This window comes from Mesoplodon densirostris, chromosome 1 (assembly GCF_025265405.1).
Source record: "Mesoplodon densirostris isolate mMesDen1 chromosome 1, mMesDen1 primary haplotype, whole genome shotgun sequence".
In the NCBI taxonomy this organism is placed as follows: domain Eukaryota; kingdom Metazoa; phylum Chordata; class Mammalia; order Artiodactyla; family Ziphiidae; genus Mesoplodon; species Mesoplodon densirostris.
In genome coordinates this window covers 107910423-107929816 of record NC_082661.1, presented here as the reverse complement: position 1 = coordinate 107929816, position 19394 = coordinate 107910423, and the positions used below count along the sequence as shown (strand labels likewise).

The 19394-nt window shown below is 43.1% G+C and overlaps 1 protein-coding gene across 1 annotated transcript in view; it reads left to right on the top strand.

The window, feature by feature from the left end:
• LOC132488463 (formin-2-like) overlaps window positions 1–19394 on the top strand; it is a 328380-nt gene that overhangs the window by 226324 nt on the left and 82662 nt on the right. The window contains exon 12 of the mRNA XM_060096653.1: window positions 19181–19272. Coding sequence (XP_059952636.1) covers window positions 19181–19272 — 92 coding nt within the window. The remainder of the gene's footprint in view (window positions 1–19180; window positions 19273–19394) is intronic.

The window sequence follows — 19394 nt, the reverse complement described above, 5'->3', positions numbered from 1 at the left end:
TCTGCTCTGTAGTAGTTATTTCTACTATTTTATCTTCCAGGTCATGTATCTGTTCTTCTACCTCAGTTATTCTGCTATTAATTCCTTCTAGAGAATTTTTAATGTATTTATTGTGTTGTTTTTCATTGTTTTCTCTTTAGGTCTTCTACGTCCTTATTAAACATTTCTTGAATTTTCTCCATTCTATTTGCAAGATTTTGGATCATCTTTACTATCATTACTCTTCACTCTTTTTCAGGTAGACTGCCTATTTCATCTTCATTTGTTTGGTCTGGTGGGTTTTTACCTTGCTCCTTCATCTGGTGTGTATTTCTCTGTTTGTTTAACTTACTGTGTTTGGGGTCTCCGTTTTGCAGGCTGCAGGTTCGTAGTTCCCATTGTTTTTGGTGTCTGCCCCCAGTGGGTGAGGCTGCTTCAGTGTGTTGTGTAGACTTCCTGGTGGAGGGGACTGGTGCCTGTGTTCTGGTGGTCTGGATACAGACTGTGAGAAAGAGGAATGAAGGGGGATCCCAAGGAATTTGACCTGGACAATAGAGTTGCCATTCAGAGATACATTGATGTGGTTTGGTGACGGATGGGAAATAAAAACGTGTCTTGGTCCTGTTAGGTTTGAGTTGTCTACTCATTCATTCAAATGGGTATAGGAGTCTAGTTGCTTCAGGGCAGAAAGTGGAATGTCAGGTACTGGGGATTGACTGTGCTATCAGTCCGGGTCCAATCAGGCGATAGAACCCTCAGGGTAAAGTAAAGAGGGAAACTTATTATAGTGAATGGTTAACCTGTGCTGGGAGAGTACAAGGATGTGAAGATGGCTCTAGGACCCAAGTGAGGAGTGACTTGGAGGGAGACCTTCTACCTGGACTAGGTGTGTCTGCAGCACCCTGGTTTGCCCAGACCACACCTGGTCCCCAGTCTCTGGGTGAGTGGAAAACAAACTTAGGGCAGCTGGTGAGCCACAGCTTGTGGCCAGGCATGCTGGCATCAGGATGCCCCACGGGCAGAGCCCAGAGCCTGCCACATCCATGCTGAGAGAGCCCAGGAAACAGAGCTCAGGGCCCAGGTGAGCTGTGGCTGGTGCAGGTGTGCAGTGCCTGGTGTCCACGTGGGGAGTGAAGAGGTCGTGGGACCTCGGCCGGGACTGCAAAGCTCCGAGGGGCTCTATGTGCTCTGGTTTGTGGCTGCGGTCACGGCCGGCCACACACCCACACTGTGGATCACCTGTGCACAGGTGGGGAGGAAAAGGCCAACTCCTGCACACCAGAAGCCCCCTTTCCTCCTTCTGTGTGCCTCCAGCACCCCCTACTGATAAAGCGTAACATTGTGTTCACCACGGTGAAGGGCACAGTGCTGAGGCCCATCCACTATGTCAATGGAGTCAGTGGGGTAAGCTGAGGGCCCAGAGCCAGTAGCTGGCATGGACAGTAGGGAGGTTTGTTTTTATTTGGCATGTAATTCCTATGTCACGTATCACTCCATAGGACATGAGTCTTGCTCATATGAAGGTACCTCAGGAAGGAAAAACTGATGTGTGCTCTTGGGTCTGGCTTGGGGACTCCTTGGAAATCTTTCAAACCTTTATTGTGTTGATATAACTGTACTTACTCGTTTCAGGTCTGAAATCTTGTTTGAAAGGTATCTAAATAGAGTCTTAATTTTGCCTTAATAGTTTAATAATGGTATTCAAAGGGACATTTAACTTTTATCAAGAAAAAAAGACTAATGTCTATTTAATGAATAACAAAATATATTAAATATATGAGGAGTAATCTTTTTATTACCAATTACTTTACTTTTTATTTTTTTCCTTTTCGTTTTTTATTAAAGTATAGTTGAGATATTTGTTTCAGGTGTACAAAGTAACACTCTTATTTGGCATTCCACTGCTTATCCTTGAGAACAGTAAACGTAGCCAACCTGAATCCTTTACTATAAATACATGCTTGCTTTTTCCAGATGCTTCCGTGTCATTGGACCGTGTAACCTCTGTGAAACAGATGGACGTTCTTGTTACACGGCCTTGTTTAGAATGTAATCTTCATTCTCCCTGGTGGCATATGGTTGGCAGGGAGCTTTCTCTTCTAAATGTCAATGAATTTGGGGCAGTCTCCAAATCTAACCACAACATAATTTCAAAAACCACAAATGTGGACTTCCCGGTGGCACAGTGGTTAAGAATCTGCCTGCCAATGCAGGGAACACGGGTTCGAGCCCTGGTCCGGGAGGATCCCATATGCCACGGAGCAACTAAGCCCGTGCGCCACAACTATGGAGCCTATGCTCTAGGGCCGGCAAGCCACAAATCCTGAGCCCATGTTCCTAGAGCCCGTGCTTGGCAACAAGAGAAGCCACTGCAATGAGAAGCCCGGACACCACAACAAAGAGTGGCCCCTGCTCGCTGCATCTAGAGAAAGCCCGCCTGCAGCAACGAAGACCCAACGCAGCCAAAAATAAACGTAAATAAAATAAATAAATTTATTTTTTTTAAAAAATCCTGACGGTGTAATACGTGTTTCCTGAGGAATTAAAACCTAGTGAATCGGGCTTCCCTGGTGGCGCAGTGGTTGAAAGTCCGCCTGCTGATGCAGGGGACATGGGTTCGTGCCCCGGTCTGGGAAGATCCCACATGCCACGGAGCGGCTGGGCCCGTGAGCCATGGCCGCTGAGCCTGCACGTCCGGAGCCTGTGCTCTGCAACAGGAGACGCCACAACAGTGAGAGGCCCACGTACCGCAAAAAAAAAAAAAAAAAACCTAGTGAATCAAGACAGCCTCTTCAATAAGTGGTTCTGGGAAAACTGGACAGCTATATGTAAAAGAATGAAATTAGAACCCTCGCTAACATCATACACAAAAATAAACTCAAACTGGATTAAAGACCGAAATGTAAGACCACACACTATAAAACTCTCAGAGGAAAACATAGGCAGAACACTCTATGACATAGATTACAGCAAGATCCTTTTAAACCCACTTCCTAGAGAAATGGAAATATAAACAAAAATAAACAAATGGGACCTAATGAAACTTCAAAGCTTTTGCACAGCAAAGGAAACCATAAACAAGATGCAAAGACAACCCTCAGAATGGGAGAAAATATTTGCAAATGAAGCAACTGACAAAGGATTAATCTCCAAAATATACAAGCAGCTCATGCAGCTCAATATCAAAAAAACAAACAACCCAATCCAAAAATGGGCAGAAGACTGAAATAGACATTTCTCTAAAGAAGACATACAGATGGTCAAGAACCACATGAAAAGCTGCTCAACATCACTAATTATTAGAGAAATGCAAATCAAAACTACAATGAGGTATCACCTCACGCCAGTCAGAATGGCCATCATCAAAAAATCTAGAAACAATAAATGTTGGAGAGGGTGTGGAGAAAAGGTGGCCCTCTTGCACTGTTGGTGGGAATGTAAATTGATACAGCCACTATGGAGAACAGTATGGAGGTTCCTTAAAAAACTACAAATAGAACTACCATACGACCCAGCCATCCCACTACTGGGCATATACCCTGAGAAAACCATAATTCAAAGAGTCATGTAGGGCTTCCCTGGTGGGGCAGTGGTTGAGAGTCCGCCTGCTGATGCAGGGGATATGGGTTCGTGCTCCGGTCCAGGAAGATCCCACATGCCGCGGAGCAGCTAGGCCCGTGAGCCATGGCCGCTGAGCCTACGTGTCCGGAGCCTGTGCTCCACAACAGGAGAGGCCACAACAGTGAGAGGCCCGCGTACCGCAAAAAAAATTTAAAAATATAAAATAAAATAAAGAGTCATGTACCACAATAATCATTGCAGCTCTATTTACAATATCCAGGACATGGAAGAAACCTAAGTGTCCATTGACTGATGAATGGATAAAGAAGATGTGGCACGTATATACAATGGAATATTACTCAGCCATAAAAAGAAATGAAACTGAGTTATTTGTAATGAGGTGGATGGACCTAGAGTCTGTCATACAGAGTGTAGTAAGTCAGAAAAACAAATACCATATGCTAACACATACAAATGGAACCTAAAAAAAAAAAAGGTTATGAAGAACCTAGGGGCAGGACAGGACAGGAATAAAAATGCAGATGTAGAGAATGGACTTGAGGACACGGGGAGGGGGAATGGTAAGCTGGGACGAAGTGAGAGAGTGGCATGGACATATATACACTACCAAATGTAAAATAGATAGCTAGTGGGAATCAGCTGCATAGCACAGGGAGGTCAGCTCGGTGCTTTGTGACCACCTAGAGGGATGGGATAGGGAGGGTGGGAGGGAGACGCAAGAGGGAGGAGATATGGGGATATATGTATACGTATTGCTGATTCACCTTGTTATAAAGCCAAAACAAACACACCTTTGTAAAGCAATTATACTCCAATAAAGATGTTTAAAAAAACCCAAAACACCTAGTGAATCCACAGAGATACTAAGTATAGTATATCCCACTGAGTTTTTAAAAGCAAAAATCTTTACAGTTAACTTTGGGTTATTTAATACCATTGAGTTCTGAGGGTAAAATATCTTCAAAAGCAGTATGTAATATTTACAGTTGGTTAAATGTATCTGTTGATTCTGATTCCTAGTACACATTCCTCAGATGGTCCGGTGAGAAGTGATGGATGGGGATTGGGGGGATAGAGGAGAAGTTGAGGTAGATTACGTATTTTAGTGAATAAATATTTAGTGAATCAAATATTTAATATCAATTCAGAAATGTGTCCAAAAAATGTCCTTGTATAACTATCAGTTGAATTATTATTATTATTATTTTTTGTACATCTTTATTGCCGTATAATTGCTTTACAATGGTGTGTTAGTTTTTGCTTTATAGCAAAGTGAATCAGTTATACATATACATATGTTCCCATATCTCTTCCCTCTTGCATCTCCCTCCCTCCCACCCTCCCTATCCCACCCCTCCAGGCGGTCACAAAGCACCGAGCTGATCTCCCTGTGCTATGCGGCTGCTTCCCACTAGCTATCTACCTTATGTTTGGTAGTGTATATATGTCCATGTCTCTCTCTCGCTTTGTCACAGCTTACCCTTCCCCCTCCCCATATCCTCAAGTCCATTCTCTAGTAGGTCTGTGTCTTTATTCCTGTCTTACCCCTAGGTTCTTCATGACATTTTTTTCCCTTAAATTCCATATATATGTGTTAGCATACGGTATTTGTCTTTCTCTTTCTGACTTACTTCACTCTGTATGACAGACTCTAGGTCCATCCACCTCACTACAAATAGCTCAATTTTGTTCTTTTTTATGGCTGAGTAATATTCCATTGTATATATGTGCCACATCTTCTTTATCCATTCATCCGATGATGGACACTTAGGTTGTTTCCATCTGCGGGCTATTGTAAATAGAGCTGCAATGAACATTTTGGTAAATGACTCTTTTTGAATTATGGTTTTCTCAGGGTATATGCCCAGTAGTGGGATTGCTGGGTCATATGGTAGTTCTATTTGTAGTTTTTTAAGGAACCTCCATACCGTTCTCCATAGTGGCTGTACCAGTTCACATTCCCACCAGCAGTGCAAGAGTGTTCCCTTTTTTCCACACCCTCTCCAGCATTTATTGTTTCTAGATTTTTTGATGATGGCCTTTCTGACTGGTGTGAGATGATATCTCATTGTAGTTTTGATTTGCATTTCTCTAATGATTAATTATGTTGAGCATTCTTTCATGTGTTTGTTGGCAGTCTGTATATCTTCTTTGGAGAAATGTCTGTTTAGGTCTTCTCCCCATTTTTGGATTGGGTTGTTGAATTGTTTTTTAAGATTCAGGTCCCTTTATCTCACAGTCAGAAAAAAAAAATCTTAAATTGTAAGACAAAACCAAACCTTGGAAATGAATCTTATTAGAAGTTCAGTCCACGAAAAAATATTAAAAAGAAGGAGAAAAAATCCCCATCCATTTGTAATTAAACAGCTCTAATCCAATTAGAAGGAGAAAAAAAAGCAGGCAAGATAGCAAGAATTAGAGGTTTAACTTTACACTTCTCGGGATTGGATTTCATGGGCATAGTGGTGGTGATCTTTACTTACTGTCATGGTTGACAGACCATAAACTTCAATCTGGAAAAGTAACCGGCACACTTTACAGGATGGAGCATCCTCAGAGGTGTGCACTGTGTTACCTTAGTGAAAATGAACTGGATTAACTGTCTGTTCTTGTCACTTCCAAGAGGTCTTTACTGGATTCATGTTTTTAGCAACATTTAATCATTAGTTTCTTCAAACAAATGTGAGAGGATTACTGACTTTCCCCATGGAGCTGTTTGAAAACCATATTCTCATATTTCATTGCTTTTTGGGGTTGGTTCCTGGAATCCCTGTAGATCATTTTCAACTGTAAACGTGGTTAAGGTGATTTTCAGAAATAAAAAAGAAAAGCTTTAGGTCTTGAATCAGTTACAGATTGATGCTATGGACTTCATAAAATCCAGAAATTATGTTTCTTTCCTGTTCATCTGGGATGTGACATTGCCTGACACATCATAAAGGTATCAACTGAGTTTTCGATAACTGTGCTTCTCTTAGATAAACTATCTCCAGTGAATTCCTGGGAAATGAAAGTTAGAATGATTAACACAACTTCACTGGAAATGAATGACACGGGAATGCTCACATACATTTTTCTCCTTACTTTAAGATTAGATTTTAATTTGATTGGTGAAATCCAAGGGTGGACTCATTAGAGAACAGCTCTCCCAGCTGTTTGCCCTCCAGCCACTTGGCCTCTGCTTCTGGTCCCACCACTAGAACAAGCACTGACAAAGCTGCCTTCAGATGGGAAACTTCTACTCACCATGCCCTCCTTCCCCCTCTGTCATTCTTCTGGGTCATAAACCCTCGTGTTATAAATGCAGAGCAAACTCACCTCTGGAACACTTAGCCTGGATGTTCCACACACATTCCCAGGATTTACTCTCATCCCCTCCATGGAACATCATGGAACTTCTGTGTCTGCTTTTTTCCCTTAGTATCATATTCCCTTGGAACCCACTAAGCACTACAAAGAAATATTTACTAAATGAATGCATTTATTTATGGTGAACAAAACACTAGCTTTGACACGTTCTCTTAATGTTTTTAAAAACATTGAGGTTTTGATCATTACTTAAATGATGGCATATATTTTAAGGAGAAAGAGGAACTGTGATCAGATGTTTAACAAAGTTAATTTGGGGTCAGTTTTTACTTTTACATTTGAAATAAAGACTCTTACTTTCTCGTCATCAGGACAGAAAGCCACGTCTCTGGAGCCATGTCACAGAATCTGCTCTCCCATGTAAAGCACAGCAGGGGAGCTGCTTGGGTAGACCTCGCCAGCAGCGTCAAGGTCACTGGCTTCCTTGTGTATCCGTGAGGGGCCTTAGAGAGATTGTGCTCATGACTCTGTGGTGCTTCTTTCTGCTACTGACCTCCTTTTCCCCACACACCCTCTCTTGTTTCAAATTACCAGACCCACTACTAATGTCAAGAAGTAATCCCTTGACATTTACTGTGTTGCTTCACGTTGCGACATTTGCTCGTCAGGCTCCGGTGTTACCACTTTCCTTTTTGAGTCTCTTTATTTAGGGAGCTTCCTGCAGAAGGATGAGTCATCCTGGATGGGTACCCCTTAGACCAGGCTGTTAATTCTCAATCCTATCCATTCAGTGCTTCCTTTTCCTAACAAATATTTATGTTTCTGTTGACTGAAAAATATGCACAATCTGAAGGTTGAGAATTATGTTTTATTCGGCAGACTTACTGAGGACTTAAGCCTGGAATACAGCCTCTCAGAAAACTCTGAGGGACTGTTCCAAAGAGCTAAGGGAAGAGTCAAGATACACAGGAGAAAAAAACATGTAGTCGAACTTCAAAAGATTATTGCTAATCACAAAGACAGACATCTCAAGTTAACGACCTCAGCACTTTTCTGTGTATTCTGTGTTATGAGAAGATGCAAGCGTCTGGCCTCATGGAAATCATTCCTTTGATGTGTACCTTAACTACCTAGGGCCAGTGTCCTGCTTTACTCCATCCTGAGTCCCCTCAGGGAGCACACGTGGGGATGGCTTGATGGCTGCCACATCCTTTGTTTACTGAAATGGCAGCGACATTCTTTGTCCACATTTCCTTTACCATCCTGAGAAGAAATTCATGGATAAAAATTTTTCTACATATATAACTTTAAAGATCTAATGTCTACACTCTAAAGTAGAAATAACAAAGTAGTCTATAATATTATATGATGCTTGTAAATTATTGAACCAGAAGACATGATGAAGGATACCAATATTTGTCCTTTTATTTATAATCACCTTGAATATAGCAGCTAAAATTACTTTTATCACCACTAATAGGATTTTCCAAACTGGTGAACACTTGCTAAAATTGAAGTAAGGTTTTTCTTAGATATAACAGGTAGCTCCATTTCTGGAAAGCTATGTATATTGTGCCTATTAAAATATAGTATTGAATATTTAATTAAATGTTTAAAATAATGTATATAGAAATAATAGTGTATATTAATACCTTGAAAAATAATGTATGCTTACACGTTTTCTTTTCCAATTTATGCTCTTGTCTATAGTATGCTTCTAGGAAATGTGCTAGGTACCTATTGCTGCCCAGCCTCCCCCAGCAAGGAGAATATACTTTTGCAGGGTAGGTGCAATATGCATAAATTTTTAATAATCATAAAGTAATTCAAGTGTTAACATTCAATGAAATAATAGTTTAACACAATATATATCATAAGGCACTTTAAGTCCTATCTCCTAAAAAAGAGTAGAATATGAAGGCTGTTGGGTTTGGGAAGGGGAGATGTGGCATGTCTGTAGCTGGGAGCACAGGTACTGCTTGAAAGACAAGAATAGAGGCATGATTGCTGTGTTATGCCTTTGCCAGAGTTCACACTTCCCTGAGAAATTCTGGTCCAATTACAGACTATTCAGCTCTCCTGGGGAGAAGTCTCTCCTGGCACACATACATTAAACCTTTCCCAGCAATTTTCCGTGATACCAGGCAGGCATTAGAGAAATGGTGCCGTTGGCTAGCAACCACGATGAATGTTCATGCCAAGCTGGTGCCGTAAATCTTTGCTGTACCTTCTTTTATTGTGTGTGTGTGTGTATATATGTAATTTATTTATTTGTAAGTATATATGATTTTATTTTTTTAACATCTTTATTGGAGTATAATTGCTTTACAATGGTGTGTTAGTTTCTGCTTTATAACAGTGAATCAGTTATACGTATACATATATCCCCATATCTCCTCCCTCTTGCGTCTCCCTCCCTCCCACCCTCCCTATCCTACCCCTCTAGGTGGTCACAAACCACCGAGCTGATCTCCTGTGCTATGTGGCTGCTTCCCACTAGCTATCTATTTTACATTTGGTAGTGTATATATGTCCATGCCACTCTCTCACTTCATCCCCGATTACCCTTCCCCGTGTCCTCAAGTTCATTCTCTAGTAGTTCTGTGTCTTTATTCCCATCCTGCCCCTAGGTTCTTCATGACTTTTTTAGATTCCATATATATGTGTTAGCATATGGTATTTGTTTTTCTCTTTCTGACTTACTTCACTCTGTATGACAGACTCTAGGTCCATCCACCTCACTACAAATAGCTCAATTGTGTTCTTTTTTATGGCTGAGTAATATTCCATTGTATATATGTGCCACATCTTCTTTACCCATTCATCTGTCGATAGACACTTAGGTTGCTTCCATGTCCTGGCTATTGTAAATAGAGCTGCAATGAACATTGTGGTACATGACTCTTTTTGAATTATGGTTTTCTCAGGGGCTATACCTTCTTTAAATCCCTTTATTCTGCTGATGGTAGAGGAGTGTACTTAGTCTAGGAATGTAATAGTTTTTGTAGAAGAGTTGCAGGTTTGGCCTCTGAATGGTCATATATGGTAGAGATATTTCAGTGGTAGCAAGTGTTGATTGTTGTAGGTACCTGCTAAGAACCTTGGTTACTCCAAAACAGAGAACTGACTTGAAATTATTCATGAACAGGAATAGCATTGGATGGTTTTGACATTCTGCTTGAGGGGTCCATCATCCTTCCCTCCTTGTTGCCCATGATTGCAGTAACTAACATTTAGCTCAGCAATTAATCAATTAAAGGAGTAGTCAAATCTCTTCATAAGGATGTAAAATTCCTACCATTTTCCTTCACTTAACTTTGGGGGAAAAAAAGTGTCTCCTGCCATTCCAGTAAGCAAAGAATGTTGCCCACCGTCAAGCCATCAGCCACTGTGGCTGCCCCAGACATTTAGGGTGGAGAAAAAAAGGACACTGGCCCCAGATGGCTGAGGTTCACATCAAAGGAATAATTTCAATGGGCCTAGATCTGGCATCTTCCCGTACATAGAAAAGCACTAACATCATTAACTTGAGATACCTGTTTTTTGTGATTAGCAGTAATGTTTTGATGTTCAACTACGTGGTTTTGTTTTTGTTTTTGTTTTTGTTTTTGTTTTTTTTCCAGCAAAAAGCCCCTTATTTCTTTGGAACAATTCCTCAGAGTATCTGAGAGGCTATATCCTGGCCTAGAGTCCTCAGTAAGTTCCCTGATTAAAACATAATCCTCAACTTTTAGGTTGTGTGGGTTTTTTTTTTCAGTTGACATTTAGGAAGTTGAATGATTCCAGATATATATTTGGCTCTGAAATCTTTGTTTACTTTGTTTACTTACCAATGGTTAAGTGTTATCTCAGGTCCCCTGAAGAGCCATTCAATCCTTGACATACAACTTGAGATTGCTATGTGTCTCTGACCACCATTGCTATGTGTCCTTGACCATCATTTTGTAAATTCCCCTCAGCCCTTGGCATTTAATGAAATTCCAGTTGTTTGTTTTACCTGGGAGGAAAGATCTGTTGGACTGTAGTATGTTAGTCTGTGGACTACATAATGTATATCTCTTGAAAAGCTAGTTTTCACGATCAGAGGAAATACAAGTCAACAAATAGTATGGAGACCACCCATAAAGTCTTGGATGTGTAATGTGTAAAAAGTATATTTTAAGTGGTCGTTTAATAATACAGAAGCATTTCCCCTTGAAATTGCTGAGACGTCCCTAGTCCAACACAGGAAAGGATATTATATTTATAATGTACCTAACATGCATGTTTTTTATTCAAATAAAATGAGAGGAACTAGCCATCAGATGGATGGTTGCCAAATCAGACGCTGGGGGTCAGGTACGTAACTAAATAGTTACAGGCTAAGGTGACAAGTGCTGGGACAGAGTTCTGTGGAAAGAACAGGACAGTTGCTGAAGAGGTGACAGTTACTTGATTTGGGGAACCCTGGGTAATCTTCATAGTGAGGCAAGGTTTGGGGCTGTTTGCAGATGTTCTTATAAGCTTAAGAGTAGAGATGAGGACTTTCCCAGCAGGTGGAGCAGAGTGATCTGGGGTGAGGAATTTTGTGTTGGAGGAAGGTAGCCCACAGGAGAGTTGGAATTGGATTTGGGAGGGGCTGAGACCGACAGGGATGGATGTGGCGTTGAGATGGGAGAGGGGGAAGTCTGCTCCTGAGGTTTTTTCAGGGCTGATGAGCTAGGAAGTGTTGCCTAACAGGACGAGGGAGGGGAGAGACCGAAGTCGGCTTCTTTCCTGGGTGTCTGGACTAAGATTGGATATTCAAAGGAGGAATGTATTTGGGGACATAAAGGAACAGATGAGCAGTGGGCTGTGTTGATTTTTTAAGTTTTTATTTTGAAATAATGGCAGATTCACAGGACACAACATACATAGTACACAGAGGGCCTGTGTAGCCTTCACCCAGTTTTCCCCAGTGATAACATCTTACAAAAGTGTAGTACAGTGTTAAAATCTGGAAATTGACATTGGTATGACCTATAGACCTTTTTTCGATTTTGCTGGTTCCTCATGCACTCCTGTGTGTGTGTGTGTGTGTGTGTGTGTGTGTGTGTGTGCGTGCGTGCACATGTTTCTATGTGTGTGTAGTTCTGTACAGTTTTATCACATGTGTTGATTTGTGTAACCATTACTACAATCAAGATACAAAATTGTTGGGAATCCCCTGGTGGCCCAGTGGTTGGGAGTCGGTGCTTTCACTGCCAGGGCCTAGGTTTGGTCCCTGGTTGGGGAACTAAGATCCCACAAGCCCTGCGGCACAGCCAAAAAAAAAAGATACAGAATTGTTCCACCTCTGCAGAGACCCCTTTCCCCATTCCTGATCCCTGGCAGTCACTATTCTGTTTTCCATCTCTGTAATTTTGTCATTTTGAGTGTTATATAAATGGAATCATATAGGATGTAACCTGTAACCTTTTGATATTGGCTTATTTTCACTCAGTATAATTCCCTTGAGATCCATCCAAGTGTTGAGTGTATCAAAAGCTTATTTTTTTGCCATTGCTGAATAGTATTCCATGGTGTGAACACTCCAACATTTGTTTCCTACATTGAGGGACATTTGGGTTTTCGGGTTTTGGCTATTACAAATAAAACTCCTATGAATATTCGTATACATTAAGTTTTTGGTGTGGATATAAGCTTTCTCATCTTTGCGATAAATGCCCGGCATATGTTAAATGTATATTTAGAATGTATTTTTAGGAAGCTGCCAAACTATTCTCCAGAACGTCCTCAGAAGCAATATGGGAGAGATCTAATTTTGCTGCATCCTTGGTACTGTCACCATCTTTTAAATTTTAGCTGTTGTAATAGGTAAGTGTATGGTAATATCTCACTGTGATTTTAATTTGCATTTTCCTAATGGCAAATGATCGTCTTTTCATGTGTTTGTCTTCTGTGTGTTCTCTTTGGTGAGGTCCACGTCTTCTGCCCCTTTTCCAGTTAGATTGTAGGGCTCACTGTCACCCCTCTGAGCCACCTCATTTGCCTCGTTGCTGCCGGGAGTGGGAGAAGTACCAGCTGCCCCCCAGCCACCGGGGGGGGGGAGGTCGGGGAAGAGGGTCACCGAGTAGCATTGCCTTCTGCCAACCAGCTTTACCGCATTGCTGCCAGGTCGGGGGATGTTCGCTTCTCCACTCGGCCACACTGATTCCGCGAGGGGTCAGTTTTTCTCTTGGTTTTTGGCTCGAGTAGGCCAAGTGTTAAGAATGAGGTTTTTTTCTGCCAGACGTCCTTTGTCTAGAGGTGGTCCTGCATCCAGGCCTCTCCAGCACCCCACTGGGGACGAAGGAAGAAAGAAAATTCAGGGAGCTTACGGCTTTCTTCAGCTTGTGAGGTTCCCAGCCAGTCAGCCTTCCCTGCATTTTTCATAGCTTTCCTATGTTTGTTTGTGGTCTTAGTTCCAGGACTTTTAGTTGCAGGAATGACTGGCAAGGAATGGGGTGTCCTCGTCTTGGCCCCATGTTGGTCTTCAAGGCCCTGGGCCCCTTCAGTAGGCAGCCTGGGGCTCAGTAGCACTTCTGTAAAAAAGACATCTGTGTCAGCCCCTTGACATCAGGAGACGATAGGTGAAGGCTTGGACCTTGGCACCCATGCTTACTGGTTGAGACCTAAGACTCAGCATTCTCATCATACGATAGGGGTGATGCTGTTGGTGATAACAATGCCTGTCAGGGCTCTGTGAGGACTACATGACATTGTACATGGAGAACACTTTGCAGGGTGCCTGACTGTTATTAAGGGCTCAATAAATAGGACCCCTTGTGTTATCTAACAAGAGACTCTTGGCTGTAAGAAGATCATTTTTGAGCTTAGTGAGAGAACAAAAGCCAGATCATGGGGATTCATAAACCAAGCCCAAGATGAGAGAAGTCAGTTTACCTCCGAGATTCTGAGCTGGGGAAGGAGAGGGAGGGCTGTGAAGGGCTCAGGGAGAGATGGGTGGGGGAGAAGAGAGTTTGAGGCTCAGGTAGGAAAGAAAGGGCTGAGGGGAAAGGTGAGTGGAGAGAGGGAGAGAGAATTACAGGTCAATTACAGGAAGAGGAAGGTTGCTGCTGATGCTGGATCAATAGCACAGGAATAAAGAAAAGAAAACTGGAGACCAGGCACAGTCTCCCCTCAACCACCATCCAGCACAGAACCGGCTGCCTGGTTGCTGTCGTCGACGTCACCAGACATTGTGACCTTGACTTCTCCAAAGTCAGACACCCACTGTTTCAAGGCCTGGTAGTTACTGTTTCTATTTGCAGAAAGGAGAGAAAAGATGAGACTGAATGAGGAGATAGGAGGTTAGGAAGAAATGAGTGACTTTGGAGTAATTTATATATAATAAACTCCATGCGTTTGTGATTATTTCATCAGATATTTATTAAACGTCTGCTTTATTTCAGGCATGTGCTCTGGTTGAAATGATGAAAACATTGACCTTATCCTTGGGCTTATGGAGCTGTCTTTGTACTCTGGGAGCCACGCCTCCCAGACTCCTTTCCAGTGGTGATGCCCAATGGGGCTGTGTCCCCAGGAGGACCCAGGCTGGTGAGGAAGTGAAAGGCGGCCTCCCCAGAGCAGAGAAGCAAGGGTGCTGAGGGGTGAGACGTGTGGGGAATGTTCCAGACACAAGGCGCAGCGTCGGTGTAAGAGGAGTGGGATCCACTTGAGGAACTGGAGGAAAGCCAGTGGGGACAGAAGCGCTCAGCAGGTGCGGGCAGGACACAAGATGGGGGCGGGCGCTGAGCCACGGGGGATTCGCGGGCACCCGGGGTCTGTGTGCTGATCTAAGAGTGAGGGTCAGCCGAGACGCAGGCATGAGGAGTGGCGTGGAGCACAGGCTCCGGTCCGCATCCTTACAGAGTGACACTGCGTGCTGTGTAGGGCCGGTGTCACAGCTGGAGGCGGTGACGGGGGCCAGGCAGAACGGGCAGGAGGGTGGTGGCCCGGGCCGGACGACGGCATTGGGAGTGGCGGGGGAGAGTTGCTCTGAGGCTGGGCAACTCATCGGCGTCCGGCTGGGTGACTCGTTTCCACTTTGCTGTCATCAGGACCGCTGAGTGTTTGGGGGAAGAAAACATGAGTTTGTTTTTAGGCTTTTTTGTCCAAGGTGCTTCTGAACTCTGCAGGAGAAAATTAGGGAAGCAGTTGCTCGTGTGGACATATGCAGGGGAAAGCGGGCTGTCTCGGAAACGCGGGCTGAAGCCTTTTGTCGTGTGTGGGCTGGTGGGAGCATGGGCCTCGCCCTGGGGACTGAGGAGGGCTGTCGGGGGTCCAGGGACAGGGGGTGTGATGCTGTGACCAGCGGGAGCCCATCCGGAGGCAGACACGAGGGCGAGGGCTGAGGCCAAGACTTAGTGATGAGATGTAGACTAGAAACACTGAGAAAATGGTAGAAACCGAACGGGGACTGGTGAGAGTCTGGCCTGCACCGTGTTCCCACCTGCATCCCTTGGAACACCGGCTCCTTGGGAGCGTTTCTATCTTGTTCTCTCTGTTTCCCTCTCACACACACACGTTTTATGATCAATTAGGTATGAGGATCGCTGTTAAAATGAAATAGTTTTTTCAACAACATAACTTCTGAGAGTATTTATTTAGCATGTACCATACAGCAATTTTTTTTTTTTTTTTTTTTTTTTTTTGGCTGCACTGCGCAGCATGTGGGATCCCAGTTCCCCGACCAGGGGTTGAACCCCACCCACGCCCCCTGCAGTGGAAGCGCGGAGTCCTAACCACTGGACCGCCGGGGAAAGTCCTCACACAGCAATGCTTAATGAATCTCAGGACCCAAGTCAGTGTTCCCTGGAACCCGGCTTGAGAAACACTGGCTGAATGCCAGCAATAGACTCGGCATCAGGAAAGCACATCATCCCTCTCAACAGCTTCCTCTCCCCCTGCACCCCCTGCTCCCCAGCCCCATCCTCTCTGGGAGCTACGGTTTTTCTCAGGAGTTGGAAGAGCAGCCTTCAGTTGCAGGGCATGTGGGTTTAGGGCCGTGGAGGTCAAAATACCTGGTGAAATCCGGGGCTGGCAGCCAGGAATCCAGGTCAGTTCTGGCCAGCGGTTGAGTGAGGAGTGTGTCTGGGTGTTGGGTGCCATGAATCTTTGGTAACTGGTGAAAGCCTCCAACTTAGCAGCAATAGATCTATTTCATTTCTAGGCTAACAGGAACTCTTGAGAAAAGGAAATTCTGGTACAAACCTGCAGGTGATCGGGGTGGGAGTGGGAAGGGGGAGTGTGCAGTAAGTAAAGGAAGGTAGTAACCAAAAGTCATTCCCTGTGCTGGAGACTGAAATGATCTGGTCTTGTGAGACTGGGAGAGGGAAGGCTTGCTACTTGAATGTTTGGAACTTGGAAATTCCTATATGTTGTTCATTGGTACGTGAGTGTGTAGTTACTTTGCCTGTGTGTCTTTGGCCATAAGGAAAAATGAAACTATTTCGATAGATAACTCTCATCACCACTGGTATGGTAGTGTGGTCACTAGCATCCCCTTCTCATAGAGGGTTATGTATAATTTTAAAAAGCAGTGGGAGGGCTTCCCTGGTGGCGCAGTGGTTGAGAGTCCGCCTGCCGATGCAGGGGACACGGGTTCATGCCCCGGTCCGGGAGGATCCCACATGCTGCGGAGCGGCTGGGCCTGTGAGCCATGGCCGCTGACCCTGGCGTCCGGAGCCTGTGCTCTGCAACAGGAGAGGCCACAGCAGTGAGAGGCCTGCATACCTCAAAAAAAAAAAAAAACAGAAACAAAAACAAAAAAGCAGTGGACGATTGCTGTAGCAGGGTTGAGCAAATAAGAGTGGTGCTATGAGCAACATGCTGTGTCGTGCGGTGGGGTTTTTCTCAAATCTGAAGCCCAGCGTATATGTTTTTATCTCCAGTGTCTGGTGTAGTGCCTGGTAAACAGTCCATCTCTGATTGAATTGGTGGATGAATAAATCCCTAAAATTCATCCTTTTTAAAGCCCGACCCTGATGATTACTTCAAACTGGTGGACCAGAGAAGAACCCTTGAGACTAACTTCATTTTGGGGGTCAAACAAATCCAGAATTATCGAGGTGACCTCTAAGTTCTGGTACAGATTGGTAGTCAATAGTTTGACATAGTTGATGGTTGCTGATAAGAGTAAGAATTTGGGGCCTTAACAGGTAGAAAATAACTGACTTTTGCTTGATCCCACATGTTTTGCAAGGAGAAAGCTGAGATGATGGGCAAGAAGAAGCAGTTGGTCTTGGTGTACTGATGAATAGCAGAATTTGTAGATTTGATGAATATTGCTTAAAAACCTACGATGTTTTAGTTCTACTTCTTGTACCTTTACACACATAAGTATTCCTGCATAAGAGATGAGTGATGGGTACCCAAAAGAGTTGTGTGGAATGGATGTACAGATGAGTGAAGTCATATGTACTTTTGCTGGGCACAGCTTTCTTATTTCTTTATCTACCTATTTGTGTCCTAGCATTTGAAATGACTCATTCTGTCTCATGTAGGCATAGGTATCTATTTTGGATTCAAATTACCTCATAAAGATTCTCATTGTACCCTCAGGATGATGCTGAGCAGTTGGTATTGTATCATCATGTCCTCAGTAGTTCTTATTTCAAGTGTCCTGTCATTATATTTCGTGCTTTTACCTCCCTCTTCTCCCCAGAATTGGAGGCCTTCTTTTTTCATATTCAATTACTGATTTAATTTTTCAATGTTTAAAAAAAATTACTGACTGCTAACTGCACAGTCACCCCTCGGTATCTGCAGGGGCTTGGTACCAAAATCCGCAGACGTTCAAGTCCCTTAAATGAAGTTGTGCAGTACTTGCATATAACCCCACACACCCTCCCGTATGCTTTAAATCACTCGATTACTTATGATGCCGTGTAAGTGCTGTGTAAAAGGTTGCTGCAGCACAGTGAATCCAAGTTTGCTGTTTGGAACTTTATGGAATTTTCCCCACATGTTTTGGATCTCCATTTGGTTGAATCCACAAATGCGGAGCCCACGATACTGAGGGCTGACCATATGGTAGTGAACCATACCAGTCACTAGGACCATAGTGAGACACGGCCTTCCTCCTCCAGAAGCTTGTGGGCATGTGTGTGCATCACCAGTGAGACACTGTGGTACGTGTAGCACAATACAGAGCGAACACAAGGTTCCATGCTGTTCTAGAGAGAGACTGGTTATAATGGGGTCAAGGTGGGCAAGGCAAGCTTTGCGGTGGACGTCGTACCTTTACTTCTCAGTATCCTTTTGTCACATTACATTCCGAAACAAAACTGATCAAACCCTCAGAAGATCTACCGATCTGTCATCAAATCTTTCCATGCTAAAAGAAGCTTCCTTGGAGAAGCTAGCCTTTGCTAGTTAATCCCATCTATAGAAAAACCTGCATTTCAGAACAATCAGTGAATTCAAAACAGAACATGCTTTGTTTAGAGGAAATCTGTAGTCTCTAGAAACTGATCAGGTTCTGTCATCTACAGCAGTTTATGGCTGAGCTGCTTTTCTGTGTAAACAACAAATAATGGTTGAAGGGATTTTAATATCGGAGGACTAGACTCAAACCCAAGATAGGGTGGTCTACTCAAACTTGTTAATGCACTTAGACAATGTAGTATTTTGGCTGTTTTGAAACATCTTTGTGAATTACAGAGACAAGACTGAAAATAAAATCATCCAAATTCTCCACAAAGAGTAAGTTCGTGTTCCTTGAAGCCTATAAAATCTTCTACCTTATGTTAAAATGCACAGGATCCTCTCCTACAAAGAAACAAACTTAGAACAACAAATTTTTAGCTTGAGATTTTAAAAGGGGAAAGAAGACACCTAGGAAGAAAAGCCTAGAGCCATTTTTGTATCAAAAAGAAAATTCAGAAGAATCAAAATCTTTTATTTTTGTTCCATGACTTAATAATTCAATTGTACTGTTCTTTCCCCAAAACAGATATAAGCAATGATTTCAGTAGTTAAATAGGTACTTTTCCCTTTAAAAATTTTTAATGGCTTTAGGATCAAATTACTTCCAGATTTAACTTGATTAATTTCTGAATAAGAAATGACACTTTAAAATGAATTTCTTGCATTCTAGAGGGTATTATAAACCGCTAAAAAACAAGAGAGGGAAACTGTGTTGTTTTAAAGCATGCTGGAATAAATATTTTGCATGTCACTAACAGACAATAACATTTGGAAGATTTGGAGATGATCTTTCCTTCAAGCAGAGGCTAAGAAATATGAAAATATAGAGAGTTTTGCTGATCATCATTATCTAAAAAACACTTGGCTTTTGTTGTTCCAGAGAGCACAGTCAGATGAACTGGAAAAAATTGAAAAACACGGCCGGTCCTCCAAAGACAAGGAAAACACCAAGTCTCTGGATAAACCTGAGCAGTAAGCAGGGCTTCGGCCCCGCGGGCGGCATCCAGGCCACGGGGGGCTCTTTCCATTCAGAAAATGAAGTACCTTCTGTGCATCAGTATCATGAATGATGTGAGGATGAACGTGTTTATGTG